This window comes from Hippocampus zosterae, chromosome 8, assembly GCF_025434085.1.
Source record: "Hippocampus zosterae strain Florida chromosome 8, ASM2543408v3, whole genome shotgun sequence".
Classification (NCBI taxonomy): Eukaryota; Metazoa; Chordata; class Actinopteri; order Syngnathiformes; family Syngnathidae; genus Hippocampus; species Hippocampus zosterae.
The window spans coordinates 14,389,615-14,416,996 of NC_067458.1; the positions used below are offsets into that span (position 1 = coordinate 14,389,615).

Consider the following 27,382-nt stretch of genomic DNA (forward strand, 5'->3'; position numbering starts at 1 on the left):
GTGGCTCTATTGTCTCCGATAGGCTGATGTAAAGAAATAAAGTGATTAAACTAATCTCATATCATGAACAGGTATTTGCCGAAATGTGAAGTGTCCTGCATGTGTTGTCACCTTTGTAACCTTATGAGTAAAAAGCACAGAATTACATGGGCTACAATTGAGCCAGGGCTGGGTTTGACCAGGCTAATCCCTCAGCGACCCACTTCTTAAAGTAAATACATTGACTGAACACAGCTTGAATCCTTCATAATGAACTCCGATGCCCCTTTTGGCCACAACTTTTATTATAGTAACGATAAAGACATAAAGTGAGGAGGTATGAGAAGAAGAGATGGAGCCAAACATTAAGACAAATGCTGTACAGTAAATACAGTCAGGTTGTTCTCATAAACATCATGTACAAACACCAATCCAAACACGAAAAAATATTTACATGTGCTTTGCAAGAAAACAGAAAAAAAACAGGTTATAAAATTGATAAATATCATCCCCAAAGAGTGTTATTCGGGTGTTTCCACCAAACAAGTTGCAGGAATTTTGAATAGTTCATGTTAAATGTCACTTTGGAGCTATTCTCCCTGGAATTGTTCTTTTTCTTTTTTTTTAACGGATGCAATGACTAAAAAGTAGGTCCGAGTTGAGGAGAGATTGGGAAGAGGGTGGGAGTCAGGCCAGCTGCTCACAAGTCCACCCCTTGTGATGGGCCTTGCATCACAGATAGACCCTCCGCAGGTCGCCGGGTGAGGTGATGGTGTTGCACTGAGGGCACAGCTTCTTTGCTCCCTAATGAAGAAAATCACACCATAAACAATCCATGAAAAATGTTTCATGTTTGTGATTTTTAAAAAAATTAAGGGAAAATACATACTAATGTTCGGAGCCAACACTCTTCACAGTGAACATGCCAGCACTGGATGGAAGTGAGCGGGGTTGAATAAGTATCCTAGAAGATAAAACACAGGTCAAAACTTGGCATTTGCAATGATGAATCTCGCCACTAGATGTCCATAAGTGACCTTTCTACTGCAATTCAAATTGATTGTTGTTCCTGTCACGTGCTTCTTCATAGTGGATTCAAGTGTAATTTTCCAACTACAGATTGGCTAATTTCTTTTCAGAGTTAAATGGGGGGCCCACCGAAACAGATTGAATCACTCCGTAATTGGTCCCATAAGAGGGAAATTCCCGGGCAAATAATTATTAAAGGGAATAGAACAAATTATTTAAATATATATATACATTATTAGAATATTAAACAGTTCACAGTGTACATAGTAATAAAATAATGAAAATTAATAATTGTATTTTAAAATATTCAAAATATACGGTCTGTATTTTCTATACATATAATGAACATGTTAGTTAGAAGCCCCACATGTTTTCTCATTTCAATTCACATCACATTTTTATTTAATTTAGGCCCCATTTAAAACAATTAAAACAACTTTGGGCCAACAGTGTGTGTGGAGGGGGGGGGGGGGATGAAATTAAAATATAAATACACAAAACAAATGAAAACATCTGTTATAGAATTTTCTAATTACTAACAGTACTGAGCCCAGTCAGAAAGAAAGATTTTTATTATTTATACTCGTCAATCTATGTACTTTGATGATTCTTTCAAAAATATGAAAATGTTGCTGTCCCAATGCAACCACGTACATTTCCAAAATTGTCTTCATGTTTTACTGTTGGGGCTATAAATTACATCAAAGAAATCTGACACATTTCATTGGGCAGCGACAAAAAATATGCTACAAAATGTAAAGAAAACGTCCTTGCAATTCACAGTATATGATAGACACTTCCCACTCAACAAGCGCGCCAAAATGAAGACATACACTCACCATGCAGATGAGGCATTTAAATCTGTCTCCTTTACACAACTGTTTCTCCAAATCCCGTATCCGAGCTTTAAGAGCATCCAGGGATGTCAGCGCAGAGTCTTCTGAGAGCCTTCACGCACGCATGCACACACACACACGCACACACACACACGCACACACACACACGCGCGAGAGACCGTGAGTTCGACACTGTATAGTATTATAATTTATAAATGGAAGACATATTAAATTATTTCCTGGCCAACAAGGATGGTGAGCATGAAATTTAGCAGCAATCACATTGGCTGCGTGCACTGTCATTTATCATCGGCTGAGAAATGGTGGGGGTGCTGTATGGTGATGCAGTGTTAGGCGGTGGCGGGGATTTGGGGCTTGGCATTAATACTGAACAAACTGACAGACATTTGCTGTGTATTTTTGTTTTAATAAAAAAAAAGGGTTGTCGCATATGAGTTGAAATAAAGTTTTATGTGCTTGGTGATTGCCACCTTATTTTTGCTGGTCTTTCAGTGGTGTTCCATCATGTATGCGTCAACATCAACCGAATGTGTGGGATTTTATACAAAAAGAAAAGCTGTGTCGTGAGTAGAAATCTTTGGGCCATTACTTTATACTTTTGCATAACAAAAGATGAATACTGTATGTAATACTCTATAAGGCGCAACTAAAAGCTTTCCAATTTTCTCAAAAGCTGACATAATCCGATGCGCCTTATATATGGATTCATTTTCTGATTTCTTGGATGTAGTATTATAAGATAAGATAAGATAAGATAAGATAAGATATCCTTTATTAGTCCCACACTGGGGAAATTTACAGCCTCCAGCAGCAAGAATGTATGTAGAAAGAAGAAAGAAGAAAGAGAAAAAAAACAACAAACATCTTTCAATTAAATGCAATATGAACACAAAATGGATAAATCGCAGGACTATTTACAATTTTCCTTCACATCATTTAATTATTATTATTATTATGATAGTTATTTTTTATTCATCAGCCTAATGCTCTGAAAAGCGTTTTGTTACAGCTGCAGGAGTTGTGAGTGTGCTTATATAAATAAAGCTGCATTGGTTGTATTGTATTGTATTCCTTTAGCATAGCTCCATCTAGTGGATACATAAGGCAACCGCAGCCACTATTGTAGCTTCTATTCTATCCGCCTGATAACCCGGTGCACCCTAAATATGAAAACAGTTTTAAAATAGGCCATTTATTGAAGGTGCGCCTTGTACTCCGAAGCGCCTTGTAGGGCGGGAAATGCGGTAATATAAAATTTTAGCCCATTGGTAAGTCTGCTTGTTGTGGTGGAAAAAGTTGGAAACTTGAACACTTTGTTGTAACGTTTTGAAGTACAGTAGAATCCAATTAATTGAGACCTCCAAGAATTCTTCACAAAAAAATGGGGTCAAGGTCATACTGGTACTGTATTTCCAACTAAATCATTGTCAAAGCAGACAGTACATTTGACATGATGACGCTTTGAAATCTAAAGAATTCTGCGCTTACATGTCCATGTCATTGGTTTTGCAGGTTTTTGGGAGGACAGGTATGCTTCCATCCACTTTATCTCCACTGCTGGTGGACGGACTCTCTGCTTGGATGCGAATCAACATAAAAGTACAACATAAGAAGCAATCAATGACTTGTAATTCTAATTCCTTTTGGGTCACCATACCATCATTTGACCATTTGGAAATTTCCTGGTGGACTCCAGAGTCAGGCAATGTTCCGACACTGCTACACAACAACAATGACACATGAAACTTACGTGATGCTCACATTCAACTATGCTTTTAAAGAAACATACTTTGTTGTTGTCTCCTTGCTGTTTTCTCCGGCGCACATGATCACATCTGTCTCTGTGTATCTAAAATGAAAGCTAAGGGTGAGGAAAAAAAAAATTTCAAAAACATGGGATGAATGCAAGTTTAAAAATCTGCCAGGAATGTATTTAGATTTCTACTTTGATACGATTATCCGAAAATGGGTCCGACAATTTACGCACAATTTTTGTGGAAAACCATTCCGTCCGCACAAGTCAGAGGAACGATGAATTTCTCAATCCATAATGCATGACTCTTAAATTCCGACATTTGCATCCATGACAGTGTACAACAGGGTGCTGACAGTAGAATCGTTTGGCATTTGGGGGAGGTCTGTACTCTACTGATTGCCAATTTTTCCATGTCTTTTTTTTTGGGCCAGGAATCTTAGATTATTTTTTAATTTCAATTATTATATTTATTTATTATAATATTGTCCTATAATGGTTTAAAAGGCAAAGTTAAGAACGATGTGACTCACTTTGGAGAAAATGTAAATTAGAAAAAATTTATTTGGGAGGTTTCAGGTATTAGTTTACTATTAAAAACACTTTCCCCTCCATTTAAAAACAATTTGAAGAAGGATACTGTGCCCGGCCGTACTCCAAGGTGTCGTCTCCATCCACGTCGAGGTCTGCGTCGCTGTCCCGACCTTCTTTCGATGCGCTGCTCACCAACAGTGAACCTGACGACAAATGTTCACATTAATAGAGAGGGAAATTTTGGTCCCATCCTGATCTTCAAAAAAAAAAAAAAAAAACACTGAGCGCTGTCATTCAAGCTCAAGTTATTCAACAAAATATGCACTTAGATCTCATCTTAATGCAGTCAAGTTGTGTTTCTTTTTCAAGTGAAAGGATAGATTATCCATCCATTTTTTTTTTTTATTTTGCGGCGCTTGTCTTGGGTGAACTGAAGACTATCCCACCTGACTGGGCAAGAGCGGGGTACTGTATATCTTGGACTGGTTTCCATTCAATCGCAGGGCACATAGAGACAAAAAATAAAAATAAAAAATCTCCATTCTTTGCTCCCATAACAAGTTTTCTGAATCAGACACAGCACAGAGCTGCCGTGCCTCAGTTATATTTAACAACATTTGTGAATTGGTTGTCCAATGTAATTTCGGTCTCAATTTTGCAGGGGGAAAAGCATGTGATTTTAAGAGGGGTGCGTTCAGTGTACTGTATCTATCTTGTTTGCATGTCAGAGCCCTTCACTGTGTGGACACCAACCTTCAAGGCATGCCCGTCCTCTGTAATATGGATTGAAAAGTTCAGTGCTTTTTCAACAACTGCCACTCTGTCATGTTATTACCATCCAATGCACAGCATCACATGCACACACACGCGCGTGCGCGCACACACACGCACACACACACACACACACACACACACACCTACCTTTGAACCCTCCGACTAGCGACATCATCTGTATCTTCCGCCTTTCCTTCCACTCATCCTCCGATGGTGTTGTGTCTGCAGAAACCTCCTAAGCAAATACACACACAAAGAAGAGCACGTTTACACACACCACACACTAGGACGATTGTCTTTTTGCTTCTAGTAGCCTCTGGCAGCGTTTTCATAACAAGTGAAGTGTTTTCACATGAATACACGCTGACATGACAGTGATCCTGATGCCGCATGGACAAAGGCAGCCAACAGTGTCCTGTGTCAATCTGGACGCGCTGATATTTGTCTCTCTCCAATGACAATAAAAATGTCACAATGTATGGTTTCATCTGTCTTGTACAAGACGGGGGAAAAAAAATATCAACTCAACCATACCTGAGCGTCGTCTGGTTTCTTCCTCTTCATTTTGCTGATCCTGACTGAGGACACAAGACAGGGACAAAGTTGAAGCCACGTTGACTTCTGTCATTGATTCTGATTCACATTCACATTTGGTTCATTTCACTCGCAATATTTTGTTGTTAATCGTACATGGCTTCGTTTGCGCATTTGAAAGCGCGTTTTAACGGCGCCTAAACATCCCACGTGCTGTCACAAACACACTGAATTTGAACTTGATACAAATATAACTGTTACCTGTGTTCAGGGTGGGAAAAAAATAAAAAAATAAATACCACTCACAGGAATGTGCAATATAGACTCTCAGAAATAAATGTAAGATAAGATAAGAAAACCTTTATTAGTCTCGCAGCAGAGAAATTCCCAATTCACAGCAGCAAAGTTATGAAAGGAAGAAGTAGAACAACAAAATATAGGAGCTGCTGGAAAGGCAGCCACTCTCGCGGTGCCATTTTGAAGTCAAAATAACATAACATACACAGACAGTCGTGCAATTGTCACCACTTTTCTGCATACACTTTGTTGTCTGAAGCGGTAAACAGTGAATGTGCAAAATGATTTGGATTTAAAGAGTTTGTAATTGTGTGATTTTCGCGGAACAACAACGTATTTGAATGGCCTTCTTGCATATTGTCCTTGTTGCCTTGTGAACCCGATCGTGTTGACCTGTTGGTTTGATTACATAACACACAGACCCTGAAGACAAATATCGCATACAGTAAGAGCATGGCAAAGGCCTCCACTTTCCTCAGTGATATAAAAGTTAACATGGGAGAACACCAGCAGCCCCTCCTTCCTCATTGGGACCGCACTGAGTGCAGATTGCAATCAAGGGACATTAGGTTTTAGGGCCCCTTAATTCCTGCATGACAGTGGCTCTGAGAGTTGGGTGAGGGAGGGTTGCGGTGGTGGTATGTTCCGCACACACACACACACACACACACACACACACACACACACACACACACACACACACACACACACACACACACACACACACACACACACACACAGGGCTGGTGGCCGTGACCCAGAGCGCCACCATGCCAGCAAATATAATGAGGGTTAAAGAGGCGGTCATAGATGAGGAAGAGCTCATCAAACAGGAAAGAAGAAGAGAGAAGGAAAGTGAGAGGTTGATTAATCAACACTCGACTCACTCGCACACATTGACTCCAACACAATCTTCCTCTGACGTGTATTTAGAAGCTCATTATGGCGTCCTGTTAAAAACCCAATAAAGGCTAACAGACCTCGACATCATTGGCAGTTTGAAAAATCAGCAAGAAGCTGAAAATGCGCTGGAATTCTTTGGGAACTATTCATTGAATTGATTTTTTATTACGATTTTGGAAATGCATTGGGTTTTAAGGCAGGCCTTAACATGTGGATTGCCACCATATTGTGGAAATCTTTTGCTTCCGAATGAGTATGAAATTAGTCCAATCTCCATGATGGAGAAAACCAAAAAAATAAATACAGCACCTTATAATTTTATTATATTTTATTTTTTTTCATCATATACCTGTATATACAGTATATATATATATATATACTGTATATATATATATATATATATATATATATATATATACTGTATATATATATATATATATTATATATATATATATATATACTGTATAATTATAATATAATTAAAAAGTTGTACTTGACTTGATAATAAAAACATATATGAATCTATAAATAAATAGTTTTTCTTTCATAACCCATTTTATTCTATTTAGATTAAATGGTACTTTTTTTTCATAAAAATTGTGTGCATCCAATTTGCATCTGCATTGTGTCTTACCGGCTTGCGTGCAGTCTAGGTGGGCTCCTGCGCTGTGGGGGCGTAATGGGGCGGATTTGACGTAGCACCTGCACCAGCAGAGGTCGTCGACTGTTAACATATCAAGAGGTCAAAGTTGAAAGGTTAATAACTCCTCTGCTCGTGTGGGCGCTAGGCCAGTTGGAGGGGTGGTGCGTGGGAGGGAGGGTTGGGGGGGGGGGCAAGGGGCTGGAAGACTGTGAAAAAGGGAAGACTACTGTATATTGAGATTAGCCATCTAAGTGCACTTTTTTTTTCCTTTTTGTTGAGACACCCAGTCAGGAGCAATGAAACAAAATATTTGCTTTCATGAGCATGCATCTACATACCGTTTAGTCTTGTGTGTCTGTTAGCCCGCACACGCAGAAAAGTCTGTATTAAAGAAAAACAGCATGTCATAATACATGAGTGGTAATTGAAGTAAAATGCCATTTTGTTTAAAAGGTTGCAGGTGTTCGGCAGCAAGGCGGATGTAGTGGTTAGCATGGACGCCACACAATTCTGAGGTCTGGGGGTTGAATCTCTGTTCAGGTCTTCTTGTGTGGAGTTTATACCTTCTCCCTGTGTTTATTTTATTCCAGCTTTCTCCCACATTCCACATAGAGTAAATTGCATCACCTGCGAGAAACTTTTCAATATGGCCCACAACAGAAACGTTCAACACGCCTGACGTCCACCAATCTGAACAGAACAATTATTTGATATGGGCTACAACTGAACGATAATATACATTTTATATTCATGCATATCATGTCCCTTTTTTACTTTTGTATCAAAAATAAAATCACCCCGTTACTAATTTGGACTAAATTAAACATGTACAGTCACAAACCAACAATTTGGACTGGAGGGAAAATGTGAGTTCATGGTAACATCTGCAGTTGATTTCTTCTATTTCCTGACAGTTACTCTATTAGGAGCTAAGCGACTGGTGAACACATTACTTGTGATTGTTGGCTGCAGCGTGTGATCAACTCGTAGCTCATAAAACCTCTCAGTCACTGGCACCACATCAAGACCAGCAACAATGTTTATGATGTCCCTAACTACCCGCAGTTTTTTAGTGCATAAATGAACAGAACATCTGAAGGTGATGCCTGCAAAATCAATGAACCCTCTTGATCCTACACTCTGGCCCCAACATTACGTACCCATGAATGAGATCCAATTAAGTACTTTATTATAAAAGTGAGAGGGGAAAAAAAGCAATAAATTACAGTGACGGAGCTGTTCAACATTATATGTATCATTGTGCTTTGCAGTTTGTCGTGGTGTCGATCTGCACTGCATCATTTTGTCCCTCTTAAAGTATAAACTAAGTATTCACAAATTTAATGATGTGTTCTCGCTCCCACTTTTCAAATGATGGAATTGGAAGACTGAATGTGAGCATAAAAGAGGGGTTGTTTGTCATTATGTGCCCTGCGATTGGCTGGTAACCTGTCCACGATGTACTATGCCTTTCATCCAAAGTCAGCTTGGATCGGTTCGAGGACACTTGCAACCTTAATGAGGACCTGTGCTACAGAAAATGGATGGAGGCTGTTTTTTTTTTAGAGGAACGTTTATGCTAATGCCCTCACTGGCCAGCCTCATGTTGAGTTTATTATTTTATACAGATAATATACTGTAATCCTCATTATTCGGTCTAATATCAGATTGAGATTGAGATCAACTTTACCTGATATCGGTCAGAGTGGATGTCGTCAGCCGGTCGAGGGGGTGACGTCGGAGAAGCTCCTTCACGTTTGATGTGCAGAGAGAATGAAAGAGACTAAAAAAAATATTATTTTTTTTAAAAAGGAGAGCTTTCAGGAGCAACGGATTTAAGGCAAATCATGAAGGTCTCATCTGAGTATTTACCTTTGGCGTCCTCATGAGGTGGTCGTGCTGCACCGAAGTGACGCTTGTGAGAAGAAAGGTAAAAAATACATGAGCACCCATGCAAATAAACAATCTGAAACATATACAAACGCACACCAATCCAACATGCAACAAAACAAACACAATATAGCTCGATAAACACCATCTCCTGAACAGCCGGCTTTATCTGCTCCAAATTTGCATGTATTGTAAGAGTGTGTATAACCTCCTTTCAAATCTTCAATCTTCCTCACAGACAAGGATACACGTACATGTCATGGTTTATCTATACACACACACCTTACTCTTTCACCTTAGACAGCTGGCCAAAATAAAACCTTTCCTCTCACATGAACACTTTGAGACAGTAATTCATGCCTTTGTCACATCCCGGCTCGATTACTGCAACGCCCTGTACTTTGGAGTCAGCCAGTCCTCCATCAAGCACCTTCAGCTGGTACAGAATGCCGCTGCTCGCCTCTTGACTGGTACTCGTAAGAGGGAGCATATAACTCCTACTTTGGCATCCCTTCACTGGCTCCCCATTCATTTTAGAATTATTTTTAAGATCCTCCTCTTTGTTTTCAAATCTCTGAATAATCTCGCGCCACCTTACCTCTCTGAGCTCATACGCCCCTACACCCCTGCCCGGCGCCTCAGGTCTGTGGACCAGTCTTTGCTAGACGTACCAAGAACTAAACTGAGGCTCAGAGGGGATCGAGCCTTTTCTGTTGCTGGTCCATCTCTCTGGAATGACCTCCCACTGAACATTCGGCAAGCCTCCTCGCTGCCCATCTTTAAATCCCTCCTCAAAACTCACTTGTATTCTTTGGCGTTTGACTCAGCATGACTTAGATTTGCTATTGGTTTTACTGCTTGGTGCTTTCTACCGCCTTATTACTTATTACTTATTACTGATTCGTCTTACTGTTTATTGTATATGTTAAATCGCTCCATGTACAGCACTTTGTATGCAGCGATGGCTGTTTGAAAGTGCTCTATAAATACTGTTGACTTGACTTGACTTGACACACACACACACACATACACACACGTAGCCACACACACAGTGTCGCTGTGGAACAAGTTCAATTTGAAACCATTACTGTCCACCAAGTGGTCTTTAAGCAGATTTGGAGTGTAATGTCTTTATTGGAGCGATCCTTCTTACAGTCAAAGTAGCAGCGTGTGTGTGTTTGTCTGTGTGTGTGTGTGTGTGTGTGTGTGTGTGTGTGTGTGTGTGTGTGTGCGCGTGTGTGGCTCTTGTGTTTTTTCCAACGTGTACACAAGCAAGCATGTTAGCCTCCGAGCATCTATTTGTGGGACATTATTTGCCGGCTACATGATTTGTGGCCAGGAGGCTGAAGCCTGAAATATGAAATATGTAGAGGACAATGAGGCAGCTTGTAAACATTGCACACAGGTGACAGAGACGATGGTACATACCACTTGAGGAAACTACAGGGATGTGCAAGGTTACTGTTAGAAATACTGTTTGCACTAATTATCGGGACGACAGAGCAGAAAAATAGATTGATGCTGGAAGTTGTCTGCGTATGTCATGATACATAAAACAGCATGATGACATTTCGATAATGATATATGAACATGTTTTGAGGCTGCTGGGATTGTGGCACCTGATTTGAATCTCGCTGAGTTTGGCTAACTCCTGTTCCATATGCTCTTGCAGCTCCCCTGGTCGCAGAACGCTCTGACACACTGGACACACTGGAGCCGCGGCATCATATAGCACTTTCACTTTGCCACCTGCAGATATAAAAAAAAAAAATATGGGTTGATATATATGTTTGAAACCCTTTGTTGAGACCAAAGTATACTACCGACAGAGAGTGGAGGCGAGTGAAAGAGGACACACACACACACACACACACGCACACACACACAGCACAGTGTCTCCCTGCCGTCAGTGTCGACATCATAGGCTGTCAATAGGAACATTACCCAGGAGGACCGCTCGGCCCATTGGGCCCCACTGATGGATTACTGCCATAAGCAGCCAGCTGGGATCCGGAGGAGCTCCACTATATCAAGATTTTACCTAGTAGATGAGGTGATTTACTCCTGAAAGCCATCAGTCACTGAGCGCTAGTAGGGCAAGACGTACCTAATTTGCCATCTCTGTACAGAAGAGGGAAAGCCAATGGTTATCGTTTTTAAACTAGATTATAACATGCGGGGTTTGTGGCGAGGAAGGACCCGATTATCACTTTGTCCCAAGAAAATGTGTTGATAAGAGGCGTCCTTTAACATCAATAGCACGATGTGCCCCGTTGATGCACAACTACATAGGACAAAATATCGTCGAAATAAAATGGGGGTGGAAAACAGAAAATGGTGTCCTTGGGAGAGTGACGGTTCTCCTTGTCTCCCCGTCTCCCCCATCACACCGATTTTGTATCCCCTCGCGGAAGCCAAAATGACTTTTCCCGACACGCATCGAACGTTGTTGCGCTTTCTGCGCTCCGCCGCCCGGAACATGTCGGCATCAGTAAACAATGAAATCTCGGTGCTGAAATTGAATTTATAACCACATTACCTGCACAGATAACGTCTCAGAACGGTGCCGCGATAAGAGCAATGGGATTTGATTTTCGGGTGCTTTATTGGTCCACTTTTGGGATTCCACTCCCCAAAGCCCCTCCAACTGCAGCCTCACCCGGCATCCTTCACCTCTGATCCGCACAAACATCAGATTAAATGTGTGTTTTGTTGGAGTGTGTTTGCTGAGTCGCTGCTTGTGCATAAGTGACAGTGGCTGGTTCACCACCACCACCACCGCCGCCACTCTTTTTACACGTTTCCAACCCCCCTCACCCGCTCACATAAACGCTGTCAGTTTCAGTCAGACTCAGACCCTCTTCAGCCTGGGGGGTCTCAGACACACAACGGGAGGCTGTAAAACCTGCTTGTGAGGCTTGTAAACGGTTCCCTCACTACAGCAACCGGCTCGGATGGATTGCTGGCCCGACGTAGTTGGGTGTTGCCCAGTTTGAAGGGCGCATCATCGAATGGATTCACTGTGTCTCTGATTGTTTCCTTTCTCCTTCCGAGAGGTGTCTCGCCAGTTCGAAACCTCCTTTTTTGGCTGCCGAGGATACACTGTGTCCTTCCTTTGTTTACTTCAAGTGTCATGCCTATAAACTTCCCGTGCATCACAAGGAAAGGTCTTAGTTTTCCGATGTGTTGTCGCGCATTATAAAATTAGGTGCAACATAAAATAAAAGCTACATTCCAGTCTAATTTCAAGTCCAACATAAGCTGGTGGTGGCTGGTGACGGTGACAAGTGCATTGTCTAGCGATAGATTAATTGCCACTATAGATGAAGCACAATCGGCTGATTGATCGAGTGTTAAAATTCAGGTTAATTGCATAGGATCAATAGTTGAGTAAAGTATTAGAGGAAGTGAGGCAAAATATAGTGAACTACTTAGAGTAGCTGCAACCAAGTAGCAGGTGATTAAATCTTAACTACTCATATGTCAAAAGAAGTACGATATTAACAGAAGTTGAGGTCTATCCACACAGACCTCCGAGCTTCATTATTTTGCTCAGTACAACAATGGCGTTGAAACTTCAGAACCTTCTGAGGTATTTCCATCCAATTCCAAATAATATCTTCAAAACAGCAAGTACAATCGTCAAATTGATCATTGAGGAAAAATTGGTAAGATCACAAAAATAAAAGGGTCACCGGGTGATGTTTAACAAGGTGAAATATCAACGTATCTTAGCAACACTTTAGAACAGGGGTGTCAAAGTCATTTCCTGGAGGGCCGCTGTCCTGCATGTTTTCCAAGGTTTTCCAACAGGTTCAATGTCAGGCTTGCGCAGAGCTTGCTGATGATCTGATCATTTGAATTAGGTGTGTTGCAAAAGGGAGACTTGGAAAACATGAAGGACAGCGGCCCTACAGGACCTGAGTTTGACACCTATGCTTTAGAAGAACAAGTCGTGCTATTGTTGGTATGATAATATGACCAGTAACAACATACATACATTAAGATCATACAGTGTGTACAAAAATGTGGTAGATGATATTCCATCAAACTTTGGATGGTTGGAGGTTTCAAATTGAGTTATCAGGCGCGCTCCTAATTTCTGCCCCCCACCCAAGCCTTGTAAAACTATATGTGTGTCGTGGGTCACAGATGCACAATGTCCAGTACTCAGCCCTGCAGAAACAAGATCAAAATCCCTCCATAAAAAAAAAAAATCCTCAAAACATCAGGTTCCCTCACCCTAAGGGGCCTGGTAATGGCCGATGCCAGCGCCCATATGACGGCTGCCACTTCAGCAGATGCAGATGGAGCAAAGATGCCTAACGTGACCTTTAGTGAATGCCACATCACATCAGGCAGGGACGTCACCCGTTGACATTATGCCAGGGCATGAAAAGGCTGTTCTACGGAGGGAGACATAGTGACGAGCGACGCTAAACCCACCGGCCCCCTTCCACCCATTCCTCCTGGCGACAAACCTGTGGACGCGGTATAATTTTGATTGACACGATGCAGACCAGACAGCTCTGAATGGCAGGAGACACGCAAGCAAACAACCGAGGCGGAGACGGTGCTTACTTTGCCACAAGTTGGGTTTTTCACTAGCAATAAAGTGCTGAGACAAGTCGGTCCGAGCGGCACCATTACAATCATCAAACATTTCCTTCAAGCACATCAGAAAAACTTCCATAAAGCGGTAACAAGCACAGACAGACTCTATATAAGCAGTAGGCGTGTGGAGATATGGAGGTGGGGAGGGGGGATTTTCAATTAACGCCTGGTGTCAAACTCTGCACCAGTTGGTAAGTGGGCAAGTCCTTGGCACACTTTCAGAGGAGACGAAGGCCTATAAAAGCCACTGGCTCCTGCCACACCTGTGCCACGCCCGATGAGACTGCCTGCTTCCAATTTAAAAAGCATCATGCAGGATATTAGTCAGGACTTTTTGCCGTCTGTGAGGTAGAGCTAAGCTCAACAGAGGAGGGAGGGGGTGTGGGGTATGCGGCCCGCCATTTGTTTTTTTATTGGGGAAATAATGGCCTATTGAGAAGTTTGGTATTTAATGAGCAACATAACAGGCCCCGTAGTGAGACATCTGCTACCAGCTCATTTATTTCCTTCACTTTCAAAGCTGCTTTGAAAACGTGTCGTCCACTCGCCTTTGACACAGTGTTTCGAGATATCTGTGTTCTCCTAATTGCGTGACAATGCTGAACACGGCCAAAGGAATTCTTCTGCAAGGCTTGACCTCAAATCGCCTCCCTCTGTCCGATCTCATTTCCAGCACCCTTCAAAAATATCCCTCCGACCGAGAAATCTATTGTATTTCATGTGTTCAAGACACTTGCCACAACCACGGCAACCTTTGCCCCTTGCACAAATCGATGCCTCGTTAAATCGCTAATGATCATTCATTGACTAATAAGATCTGTATCAACCTCTTGTGGCTCATCGATTGGCCTTTGTCCTCGCTAGTTCTTGGGGATTTACGTGGAGCTGCCACATGCGATGGGAGGCAACAGCTGCAAGTCCTCGGGAATCAGATGATGAAAAAGCTCCTGGTGGGAATGGACGGGAATCCTAAAGCTCAAATGGACTCATTCTGAGGCACCTCAGGCGAAATCCCTTTTTCTCTCCTGACCTACAGATCAATGGACATAACCTCTTTGACCACGGGTCAATCAGCACACAAGCCCAAATTTATCTCAGTCTCCCTCTCACCCTTTCTCTCTCTCATCTTGTCCATTAGTCACCACAATTGTTCAATCAGGTGCGGGTGTGGCTCGGCATGCATGAGTCCAATCATGTGGTTGATGGAGAGTGGACTGGGTGGCCGCTCGACACTGCGGCCACGTTTCCCTTCCCAAGACCGGCGTGCGAAGGATCGAATCCTGCCTCTGCGCCGTTCCGGCCAATCAATCTGGCCCTCATTGAGATGCATGGCTCAATGATCTGTGATAGTGAATTACAGATTGGTGAGAGCTAGTGCAAGTCAGGAGCTGTCCTTAGTCATTTGCGGTGATATAAAGCTACTTATGTTCTCACTCACAGCAAATCTACACAGGAGCTTGAAGACTTTTTCTGCCGTAATTTCCTCACATAACTAAAATTATCACATCACATAATTAAAAAAAACAAAAAAAACATAACAGAATAATGACCAGATAACTACAACAGTCAACAATGTGAAGTCATGGGAATGAGTCACCAACTAGGAAAAAATATTTTCCAATATGACATGGGACTAACAACGTTACGTATCAACACATTACTACGCTTCACAAAAGATATCATTGAAGGACAGATAGACCAGTTTTGGTAACATCTTGACGAGTGACTGACTGATTCTATTGACTAATCTGCAGGCTCTATCTCGCTGCCCTTTAGGTTTTGTAACCCTGCGGCTGGTATACCAAACAAAGGGTCTCAAAAAGTGGTTCTGCACTCCTGAAATTATTATGGGACCCTTCAGAACCTTTGCCAACAAAAAAAGCTGTACACTGAACTTTCTTGCTCGCTGAAAATACACATGTAGCATTAGCACTAACTTTTAACAGTTCAAAAAATAAACAATGCAAATAAGACATCATTTGAAATTTCATTTCCTTTTATGATGCTCCTTTATTCATGCACGACAAATCCTTGCTGATCTGCAACCAGATACAGACTTCAGGTGCATCTCAGTCAAGTTGTTTCATTCTTCTTCCCCCATTTTTTTTTTTTTTTTGCATGTGAGACGCAAAGGAGCTCTCACTTGGGGCAATCTCGCCTTTTGCCAATCCATTTGCCGTGCCATCAGTCTGACAGGGTCAGGAAAGCTAGCGAGTGTGGAAAGAGAAAGAGCAGTTTACCAGTGGCCTGTCACTCATTGTGATACAATCAACCGCCACTCACTATGATATATACTGTCACATTGAATCACAGTGCCCGTTCTTGAATCTGTGTCAACAGAATGAATCCATCCACCTGATGCAATGCTTTGTTTGAGTTCAAACAAAGTTGTGAGTTTCCCTGCTTCTCAGTTTTTTCAATCTTATGAAGGAATCAATCTTCCTTCTGTGTACCCTTCCTTCACACATCCTATCAAAAATAAAAATAAATAAATAAATAAAGTTTATCCTTAGTTCATGTTTAACTTGCCTACCGACGGATATGATTGGCCCTGCAATTACTTTTTGAAAGTGTGTAACAGTTTCCAAACTTTCTTTAAGTTACTCTGACACAAGGGTTCAGCCAGTATCAACTAAAGGAGCGTGTTTTGAAAAACGTTGACCATTCGTTTAGTTTGATATATATATATATATATATATATATATATATATCAGCCTTGGAAAAGAGTGATTGTCCGTATTACTTGCAAACACAAAATCGTAACACAGCACGGAGGCAAACAAAGGGTGCTTTTTCAAACAAATCTGTAAATATGCCATTGTATACAGTTGACAGTAAGTACATGTACTCCAGCCATCTTGAAATTTGATCCAAACGAAACAAATCCCACATTTGCTACTCCCTCGCACACACAGCTAACCCTCATACAAAATGTGGTGCAGGTGAAGGTATTAGCTATTAAGACGCAACACTCCACAGGTGAGTTGAAAGCTCTTTAAAACCACCAGCATCCTCCAAGAAAGCAAATAAAATGGTCCTACATTGTATCAGGGCTCATGACCAGAAAACGGCCCGCATCCGTCTTTCCCATCAGAACGTTTCAGAATGTCAGAAGGGTGTCGTTTACCTCGCCGTGAAGGTTTTCAAGCCTTTCGGCCTCATCGCAAGACATCATTAGAGCTAAGCCGCCACTTGGCCCACCGCCCGCCACTCCACCAGATAACATCCGATACTGTCCAAAACACAGTGTTGAATGCTGCTGGCACCTAAAAAGAAAATGCACCTGGCACACTCTATGACGCACCTGTGTTTGGGTTAGTCACACTTCCTAAAGGACGCTATTGTGTCTGCCTGGATGAGCAAATACATGATGGATCTTATCTCCAGTAAGCCATATATGCAGCATATTTAACAGGAAGTGATTGAGAGTCAAGTGTGCGTGGGCGGCGGGGGGTGGGGGGTTTGTTAAACTGCAGATCAACAGAGTTGAGATGATAACTGACCTTAAATCACCTCAGATTTAACAAAGCTCTCTCATAGAATTTAATAATCATCTGAATGTGGAGATCCTGCACATCCCTCCAATGAAGTTTTCTCTCAGGAAACCAGCCAAAGTTATCATAAATAATTAAAGCTCACAAAATTTGGAGATACAGTACACACTTTTCACCAGTCACCAGTTTTTAGCATGTCTGCTTCAAAGTTTGGAGTGTTCTGGGTTTTTACTCTTCTAGCTTTTATTATATTTTTTATGAAAAGTGAGATTCTAAATAGATGAGTAGTTAAGCATAATCAGGTGTCTTAACACTTTACACAACACCGAGGTTATTTGGAGAGTGTTGGGGCCAATTTAATATTGGTCAATTTTTGGAGTGTGTTCCATATATTGTGCAATATTGATCTATTGTATTTGCCTATTTGATAATTTAGTTAAAATGAGTTAAAGAGAGGTCTTTTAATTGTACAACCATTTGTTTCTTAAAACCCTTGTGTAGTTATTTACATGCAGCTTGCGTGTCCGCCTATGCAGGCTGTATCATGTGTTCCGTGAAAGTAAATAATCATAACAAATATAGACAGTCCAAATTTTTTTATATATTCATTCAATTGAAATTGTGCACTTGGACCTGCAGTGACAATCGCTTCAATATCTCAGGATGACTGGGACAGGCGTGTCAGTATGCCAAAGACCAAGGTTCTTCCACTGGCGCACTAATGTGTGCATGCACTGATGACTGTATCACTTCCACATAGACCTAATATGTAATCTCAGTGATCTCCTCGTCAATAAGCCCCTCCGAACTGTCAGCAAACACAGAAGAAGAACAAAAAGGCCTGCGGCGCTGCCTGAGGGCATAGATATTCTCGCTTGTGTTCTCCCAGAGTGAGGTCAACACAGGAGCTGCTATCACTTCAAGCTCTTCTACTTGAACCACCAGACGCTTTGAGCTGCTGCTGCAGCTGATAATGCGGTTGGATTCTCACCAGCCAAAACGGTCTACCAAAAGTCAGAGTGTCTTGGAGGTTCTCTCGCATGTATTTGGAATTAGATCTGGAAAAAAAAAATCTGAAAGGTTGTGCAACGCTCTACTAAGATGCTCACTAAGATGCTGTATATCATATTTTGTATGATATCTTCTTCATTTCGTTCACTGAATTGACTAAAATATTAGATCAACAGCAGACACGGGGGTAAAAATGTCCCGTTATAAAAGCAGTTCCTGAAGCAAAATAATCAAATTAATACCAAGATGGTGCCGGCACGAATGGCGGCCTGGATCACACGCTCCCGAGTATGTATTGTCTTTGTTTTTGTCATTTTCGTTCTTTTTTGGGTGACTCTAACCCAGCTACTGAGAAGACTTAATCAGCAATAGAGAGTCTACTCACTGATTTTTTTTTTCGCAAATAAACCCAAACCCACAAGACTGCTCTGTACGGAGCATGGAAGCGCCGCCGGAAGAAGGGGAAGTGAGCCGGTGTGCTAGTCAAGATACATCGAACCCCGCTCCCATCGATCCATGCTACTCTAGGTTCTCTTCCATACAAGATTTTGGAAGTTCTGGCGGGACTGGCAGATGATCTAAACATGTTTTTCTATCGATTCAAAAAGGACACCTTCACTTCCTACAACTGCCCAACCCCACCAGACTCTGAGTTATTCCCAACCCAGACTCCATCCATTGCCCTACTTGAACAATTGTCGGTGATCAATATTCCACAGCACCAAACACTTTAAAGCACTCAAAGACTTTCTGCATAATTGCACACCTCAAGTCGTACTACAATTACTGCTTCCGGTCACTTAGAAATGGTGCAACAATTATCTGCACCAACTGCACAACAGTCATAATAATGTATTGCACCAGTGATCACTTTATCTGTGCTCGATGACTCTGCACATTATCGCACAGCTTTCCGTGGGTGCTACCACTGCACAATGGTACCCTCCCATTGCGGAAAGTCTTTTGATATTTATATGTCATGACTTTGTTTGTTGCAGCTGCTTGTTATTGCAATAACAGTGTAGCCTATGCTACCGGAGACCAATTCCTTGTGTGTTTGACATACTTGGTCAATAAAGATGTTACTGATTCTGATTCTAATTAAAAATGAAAATCATCAGTCTTCATAAATCGTGTAGTCCTCTATCGTTGCCTTATTTTGAACGGCAACATTGGTACTATTAGCATTAAGACAATCCAATGTGAGCATCCCATAATTATTCAATGATTGATTCGTAATTTCACTAATAGAGTCACGGCTGAGACAAAAGGATGTGTGAAACGGACTCCGCTGTGTGACCCAGCCCAGCGGCCTCGCAGCAGGCCTGCCAAGCGCTGCCTGTGTGGTCTATGGGGACAATTAGCACAATCTCCATACTAATGGCAGTTTGTAATGGACACTGCTGAGCCTGTGTGTGTGTCTGTGTGTGTGTGTGTGAGAGAGAGAGAGAGAGGAGCTGGTTGCATACGTGCATATCTGTTGGTGTAAATATGCGTCCCCTCTGGTGTGTGACAGTGCACTGAATTCCTGTGTGTATTTATGTGAGTGGTCAGTCAGCAGTATTTTAGCAAAGTGCTCACTCCTTCCCTTCTTCCCTGTTGGCTTGCAGGTCCAACCCTGATGTCTGGCCACTCATTAGCACCATAATAAAGAGTTGGGACGACACATAAAAGGTTATATACTGCTGGACGGCTGTTTTCCTACCAATTATGAAGCATTTGATTTATGGCCCAAACTCAATTCTATTCTCTCAGGAGAAAAACGGGGGAAGAGTGTTTACACCCCTTGTGCGACGGGGTCGATCATGGTCAACTTTGACCTTTAAGGCAGGAAGGTGATTCGAGGATCTGACCTTTACGGGGTTGTTAGGCCATGGGCAGAATGTCAAGCAAATAGTAGCATTACAATTCGTCCATCAGTAAAATAATAATACTGCACTTAAAAATACTTTTGCAAATCTCAGTTCTGCACAATGTTGCACGGTGCAAAACTATAAAGTGCCGTTGTTGTTTTAGCAATTCAGAGAAATTATTTTCTTATTTATTTTTCTTAGTTATTTTGTGTAGTTGAGCGTTGGCTCTAATCAATGTGCGTGTGAAATTCTATTGTATGAAGATACTCTTCGGTACATTGGTTTTGTAAAAAACATACACATGCACATATTTTGTCCTTAATAAAAAGTAGCATTTTTGTTCTACATCCAGATAGGAAGTGTGCGGTCCAATACGGTCCCCCCATTAGCACTGTTGAAAAATTGTGGCCCCTTTGTGTCACTCCTTAAGACGTTCTATAACTCAGTGGTGGCCTCGGCCATCCATTATGGCATTGTCTGCTGGTCAGGCAGCATCTCAGCCCGGGACAGAAAGAGACTGGAGCGACTGGTCAGGAAGGCCAGTTCTGTCCTGGGTTGCTCCCTTGACACTCTGGAGGAGGTGGGCAACAGAAGGATGCTAACTAAGCTAAAAGCTATGATGGCCAGTCCCTCCCACCCCCTCCAGCCCGCCCTGACAGCACTTGGTAGCTCCTTCAGCCAGAGACTGTTACACCCGCGCTGCAAGAAGGAGAGATACCGACGCTCGTTCCTACCGACTGCTGTCAGGCTGATGAATAAAAAATAACAATCATAATAATAATAACAATTAAATGATGTGAAGGAAAATTGTAAATAGTACTGTGATTTATCCATTTGTGTTCATATTGTATTTAATTGAAAGATGTTTGTTGTTTTTTTTTTCTCTTTCTCCTTTCTTCTTTCTACATTCATTCTTGCTGCTGGAGGCTGTAAATTTCCCCAGTGTGGGACGAATAAAGGATATCTTATCTTATCTTATCTTATCTTTGCTATTGTATAAGTTGTCCATCCCTGGTATACGTCGATGCTATCTGTAATTCTTCCTGAACGGTGAAGACAAAATGAAAAGTTAAAATGGTTAAAGCTGTCCTCACCCAGGCAAGATGTTAGCTGGCACACGAAGAGGTTTGCAAACTAACATTAGTGAAAAGACCGAACAGACATACCTGTAGCTAATCATCTGTATCACAACAAATTATCCACATAAACGCTCATTCTCACAGAATAAAACAAACACAACTATGACTATAAATGTGATTTACATTTTTTGCTTGGTTCGTAATTTTACAAAGTCATATTAATGTTTATTAGCATCAAAGTCAAACCCCCGGTTGGGGACGGAACCAAGCTTTTGCTGTGCATCCTGATGAACATAATTCTCTTTCAGGCCTGATCACCTTTCATATTATTTCACCAAGAGCTTAATAAATTTAATAAAATAATCATTATGTTGAATAAATGCATTATTCATCTTAAATTGACATAAATGAAGAGAATATTTATGTTTTAGAACATGCGAAACCAGCTTGTAGATGTGGTTACATGAGCTAAAATGAACTTTTCCCTTCCTAAGTGTAATGTGTCAACTTTGAAGAGTTCAGTTATAACATCATTTTTTCACGCATGCGTACATCTTGACATGCTGCTTCATTTTTCATAAAATACTTTTTTTTAAAAATGCAAACAATGGCTTAAAGTCGCAGAATGATGTCAGACGATTGTGCACTGGGGGAGGTAAAGCCATCAAGCCTGGCATGCATTTTTGACACACTTGGCTTTTGTCAAGCTTCTCTACAGCTGGAAGACTCGCAAAAAAAAAAAAAAAAAAAAAACGACATGCTGTAATGAGGTCTGTCTGACACAAGGCATATACACACACCCAACACACACAATGACACACACAGAGTGAGCAGCATGTGTTTAACCTCGACGTTTGCCCTCTCTGACATGTCGATGGGCCCCGACACTGATTTGTTGGGCTCGGGGGACACTGCGAAGGATGCTGTGTGCATGCGGCGCGCCACTTCTAAGGAACACGCGATTCGATCTCCAGAAATTCACCCCCGTTCCACCGTTACCCCGACTCCTTCCTATACACACACACACACATTTGCACACACGTGTGTGCGGCCCTTTGATGTGAGATGAGAAGCAGCTGCAATGCAGGTTGATCAGGTACTTGGACACAGCGGCGGAACACGGGAGGAAACCGAGAGAGGAAAAAGGAAAAGCAGCCACTGTTAAAACAAGGGTGTTGTTTTAAACACCCCTTGGCCTTGGTCTCATTATGAGCAACCCTTCACCCCCGAGCCCATCACAGCGGGACACAGAGGCAGATGCAGTGACGACAAGATGTGTTATGACTCCTGATTGTTTAACAGGTGCTGATGGTCACCGCAAAAATGCCCCACTGCACACAAACACACATTAACACACACACACACACGTGTCCCCCCGCTACTGTAAAAGTCTCCTTCTAGACTTATAGCGATCCTGTCTGTCTGCGGCAATTTGTGTGGTCCACAATCTGACACGCACTCTTTTGGAGACACAATTGAGCCTGCAGAGACACTGGAAGACAGACACACACACACACACACACGTACACACTCGTCTGTAGTAACATTCATAATTAAAAAAATATTAATATTTGCCAGTACTCAGTTTGTCAAAATATAGGGTGAGAGTAACCTGACACAAGTCTTGAAAGAATGAAGGCCATGCCCATTAAAACGTTTATTACAACGGAAGGGCAAATGCAAGCCATCAAACAATACTGGTCAATTTCCGACTTGTTTTGATTCGGAAACAACATTTTCAGCAGAAAATAATAAAAGTAGAAATATTCTGCTAGCGGATATGTTGTATTTTATATAGCATTTACATGAAAAAAAATCATCAAAATACTCATGCGCTAACTTCAATAAGATATATTATGCTGAAATTATAATGCAAAAGTAATTAGCATCATAAACATGTCTTAGTTGTCATAAAAGTGTAAAAAGAAGAAGAACAACAAAGCCATGACTTATGAGCAGACCACTGTCCATGTGGCACAGACACTGGAATCTTACTTAGTTCATAACATTGATTTATATGCTTCTTAACAGCACTTGTTGAGGCGCTTTTGGAATAGGTAATGCAAACAAGAAAATGCTAAGAACAGGAAAATTACTTTACGACTGCTGAACTAAGCTCTTGCATGTGTTCTGGCGATTAGGAACATTAGGATTTATTTATTTTATTATTTTAATTTTATTTTTTTTCCAAAATGTGTAAGTATAATAACCTATGGCATCTGCCATTTGACTTGGCAATAAATGCCACCAGCAGATTTGTTGAATTAACAGTTGTGAGACAATAGATTATTATTATTATTCTTACCGACATAACTGAGAGATCTTGGCAATCAGAGTAACCTCTCAAATACTGCAATGAAAACAAAACAAATATTTTATTGAAAAGTCACAGACGCGTGCGGGGTTTAGTTTGACAGCGATGAAGGGAAATGTGACTTTGAGGGGAGCAGTGACCAAAATGTTGCACACTGCACGGCCACACACGGGCCATATCTAAATCCAAATACATGACAAGTAACATTCCATGCTCCCTCTCTCTGACCCTGATGGAAAGGATGAAGGGATGGAGGGAAAAACCACTGAAGAGTCCCCCCCACCCCTGCCAAGATGAAAGTCTCTTTTACTTGGGAGAACATTAGGAGAACAAACTACCATCCCCACAGGAGGGGAAACAGTCAACACATCAAACACAACCAACCATTAATATTGTAATTCTTCTCCCTGGAGCGTTTGAAACGCACAAGGAGACTACCAGTGTGGTCAGTTTGAGAGCGGCTTGAAAAAGGCACTCAACGCGTGCGTGTGTGTTCCTATCTTTTGGTCAGAATGTGGATGTTATACAGTTCTACACCTTAAATAAGCATTTGGTGAGAGTTGCCGTTGGTGCGGGGAGTGCTGATGAGGAGGTGCGTACACCCTGGGAATAATAGCGCTGAGTAGATACGAGATGTATATGCATGAGAATTGAGTGGTTGCTATTGATCCCCTTGCGGCCTGCCAGTGGGATGTAAACACTGTCTTTCAACGGGTAGCTCCACTCAATACGAGCAGACGTCTACGACAAGACGCTGTCCTTTTTGTCCCGTACAATAGAGCTTGCATTCATGTGTCAATATGCCAAACTTATTTTTCTATAGACATAAACATGCACGTATTGCTAGCAGATGACAATTATGAGAGTGTATTTTGTTTTATTTAGTCAGGCTGTTAATAACTCAAGACGGCTTTGTTCAGTACAGAAAACTTGACATTCTGGAGATAAATGAACACACGCACGCACACACACACACACACACACACACACACACACACGCACACACACGCTTTTGGGCCCATTTAAGCCACGTCTGCAGCAAGCTTATCAAGCTTCACCGTGACCAGTAATCCATGGGACAAATCTAACATGGAACTATGCAGTATTGATTCTGTTTCCGCAAGCCAAAATCAGGCAGGGAGTACTGTGTGTTGAATTTGAATACCCCCCTTCTATTTTTGGTAACCTTTGAAAATATTGTTTTATACATAATTAATGTAAGCATTTTGCCCCAATAGATGCTTAGCTAGTCCATCAGTCGTTTTCACTGGGACCAGAACAGGAGAGGGTTTTTTTTTTAAACTATGGACTGGGACTGTGACAGGCTGAGATTTTTTTTTTATTTTTATTTTTTTGTGGGAGTGTGATTGGACAAAAGTAAAAATCCACTCCAGTGTCACACTCTAGTGCAGGCTTGGCAAATGTTAAAATGAATTTAGTCTATAAAATCTCATAAAACGGTAATGTTTGATTTGCAGTCAGCTTCAGTGAATTTTTTCCAACACTGTTAGTTATAGTCCTGTCAAGTTTAATGCATTTCTCTGGGTTGGAAAATTTTGAACATTTTCTAGAAAAAATGATCAGGCGCCGGTTGGAGAACTGCTGTTGGTATTTAATGTACAAATCTATGATTGCATTGTTTCTTGGGGAACTTGTGTCACTGTGCAAGTGAAGAACTTAAGTCTCCTAATAGTCTCATGTGCACAACGCTCTCTAACATCTTGCTCTCTACCAGCTTTGGCACCCTAGTGACACAAACGCACATACCAATCATCTGTCAAACCTGGCCGCTGTCTTCCAGTTTCCGTATTTTTGTTCCCGGTAAAGGGCCATTTCAGTTTTGGGGCAGCCCAGCAGCAGAGAGCATCTCCCTGAGGAAAATAAGCACGACTCGCTCGGCTGCAAGCATCTGCCCTTTGAAAGGCAACAAGACTGTTTGAACAGCTGTCAGCGCACGCCAAGCATCCCAGACCTTAACTGATAAAACTGAGGAGACTCTGGAAGGGAAAAATCAACAGAGGTAAGTCACTAACAGGGCAGATGGAGGTGTCCTGCCACCATGATGCACGGCCCAGATGAGGAGATTCATCCTTGCCAGATGTGGACACTGACCAGAGAGTCTTGCAACATTCGGTAAACCTCTATGAGATGTAATATAAGAGCTGTATCAAATATTCTGACTTTTCAAAGAGTGCACATATAGTGATGACTAGCACCTTGATATGCCACTTTAAGAAAATATTTAGTCATATATTTGGTTGTCACCGCAAGCTATAACACCTCGAGTACGGCTTTTCAGAATGACGTGTAAAATAGTGTCATGTTCTGGGGCTGCTTTGTTATTTCAAAACCTGGACGACTTGCTCTAGTTGATAGAACCATGATTTTACTCATTACCAGAAAATCCTGAAGGAGAATGTTGAGCCATCAGTTCATGACCTCAAGCTGAAGTGCATTTGTAGTCTGCAGCAGAACAACAATCCAAAATAAATCCATCAGTCAACATCTAAATGGCTTAAAAAGCAAAATCAAGATTTCGGTGTAACCTAGTCAAATTGCGGACTTGAATTGGACTGAATTGCTACGGCATGCCCTTGAATATGTCATTATTGATTGACAACCTTCCAGTGTTGCTGAATTAAAGCAATTCTGAAAGGAAGAGTGGGCCAAAAATATTTCCACAGAGATATGGAAGATGCATTTGCAGTAATAGAAAATGCTTGATTTCACGAGTTGCTGCTGAGGGTGACCCAACTGGTGATTAGGTTTCGGGGCAAGTACCTTTTTCAAAGGGGCAGTTTGCTTTGAATTTTTTTTCCCCCTGAGTGAAAAAAAAATCATCATTAAAAATTGCTTTTTATGTTTACTTGGGTTATCGTTCACTGCTATTTATATTTACATTTATTTGATAGTCATAAATATGAAAGTGGGAAACCATGCAAAAAAATAGGAATATGAGAAGTGGGCAAACACTTTTTTATGGCTCTTGTGTATGTGGCATTGCGGCAAGACTGAACCTCCAAACCAAAACGCAAACTATACTGATGAAAATGCCCTGGATGAAGCTTCACCATGAGTAGCAATGGAACAAAATAGCAACTGTGAGAATATTTGTCCATTGCATTTGAGTCCTCCGAAAAAACTATGGTACTTTTTCCTACATTGCCAATGAGACGAGTCGACCAATGAGGAAAAGTTTGACTGTCTCGTCTAGCTTGTACTTGTTTGCATTTCGGTAGGTTGTCTAGTCTGGAACCGGCGCTCTCTCAAAGCCTGAGAAATTTCCAGGCTGAACACTTAAGACTTGAGGTCCTGAAGTGACTGTCTGTTAGTCAGTCAAGAGGAACAAGTGCATGTCAGACTTGCAGCAAGTGCTGGCAGCTCAATTGCATTAAAGCTCTTAAGTTTGCCTTCACTCCAGACTAATTGGATCAAGCTGGAAAAGCAGATTCCAATTTTTGTCCACCCCCAAACTTCAGCCCCGCACTCCCACTTCCCTTCCATCTTTTGTCCTTGTCAACATTCCCCTAAATGAGATTCCCAAAAACCAGGAGGTGAGCGGAGCACACATGCACGGCTACGCAGAGCAAACACTGTCAGGGAGGCAGGCACACCTCTCATGCCAGCACGCCGGCTGCCAACGTTTCGCGTTCCCTTCCCGTCCTTATTAAAATTCCATATTGAGATTCCTTCCTGCCGCTCCGCCTCCCAGGCCCTGTCACTCAACACAAAAATCGTCAAGTTTCAACAAAAAGATGCACGCATGTGAAACTTTTCTTAAAACAACTTGTTCCTATTCCTTGTCCTTTTTGCGTGGGATGAAA

The 27,382-nt window shown here is 41.7% G+C and overlaps 1 protein-coding gene across 5 annotated transcripts in view; it reads right to left on the reverse strand.

Annotated features, from left to right (window-relative positions):
- Positions 1-250: 250 nt before the first annotated feature.
- LOC127606500 (E3 ubiquitin-protein ligase RNF220-like) overlaps positions 251-27,382 on the reverse strand; it is a 30,420-nt gene continuing 3,288 nt past the window's right edge. The window contains exons 3-16 of one of the 5 annotated variants that reach the window (XM_052074920.1): positions 10,813-10,942; positions 9,176-9,218; positions 8,994-9,086; positions 7,642-7,684; positions 7,295-7,384; positions 5,461-5,504; positions 5,074-5,161; positions 4,259-4,355; positions 3,655-3,714; positions 3,523-3,581; positions 3,354-3,441; positions 1,848-1,956; positions 869-943; positions 251-783 (exon numbers count right to left, since the gene is read on the reverse strand). In XM_052074920.1, the coding sequence (XP_051930880.1) occupies positions 712-783; positions 869-943; positions 1,848-1,956; positions 3,354-3,441; positions 3,523-3,581; positions 3,655-3,714; positions 4,259-4,355; positions 5,074-5,161; positions 5,461-5,504; positions 7,295-7,384; positions 7,642-7,684; positions 8,994-9,086; positions 9,176-9,218; positions 10,813-10,942 (1,091 nt within the window). In that variant the 3' untranslated portion in view covers positions 251-711. Of the gene's footprint in view, positions 784-868; positions 944-1,847; positions 1,957-3,353; positions 3,442-3,522; positions 3,585-3,654; positions 3,715-4,258; positions 4,356-5,073; positions 5,162-5,460; positions 5,505-7,294; positions 7,385-7,641; positions 7,685-8,993; positions 9,087-9,175; positions 9,219-10,812; positions 10,943-27,382 lie in introns of all 5 variants that reach the window. The other 4 variants (XM_052074916.1, XM_052074921.1, XM_052074919.1 and 1 more) reach the window with 4 other exon arrangements.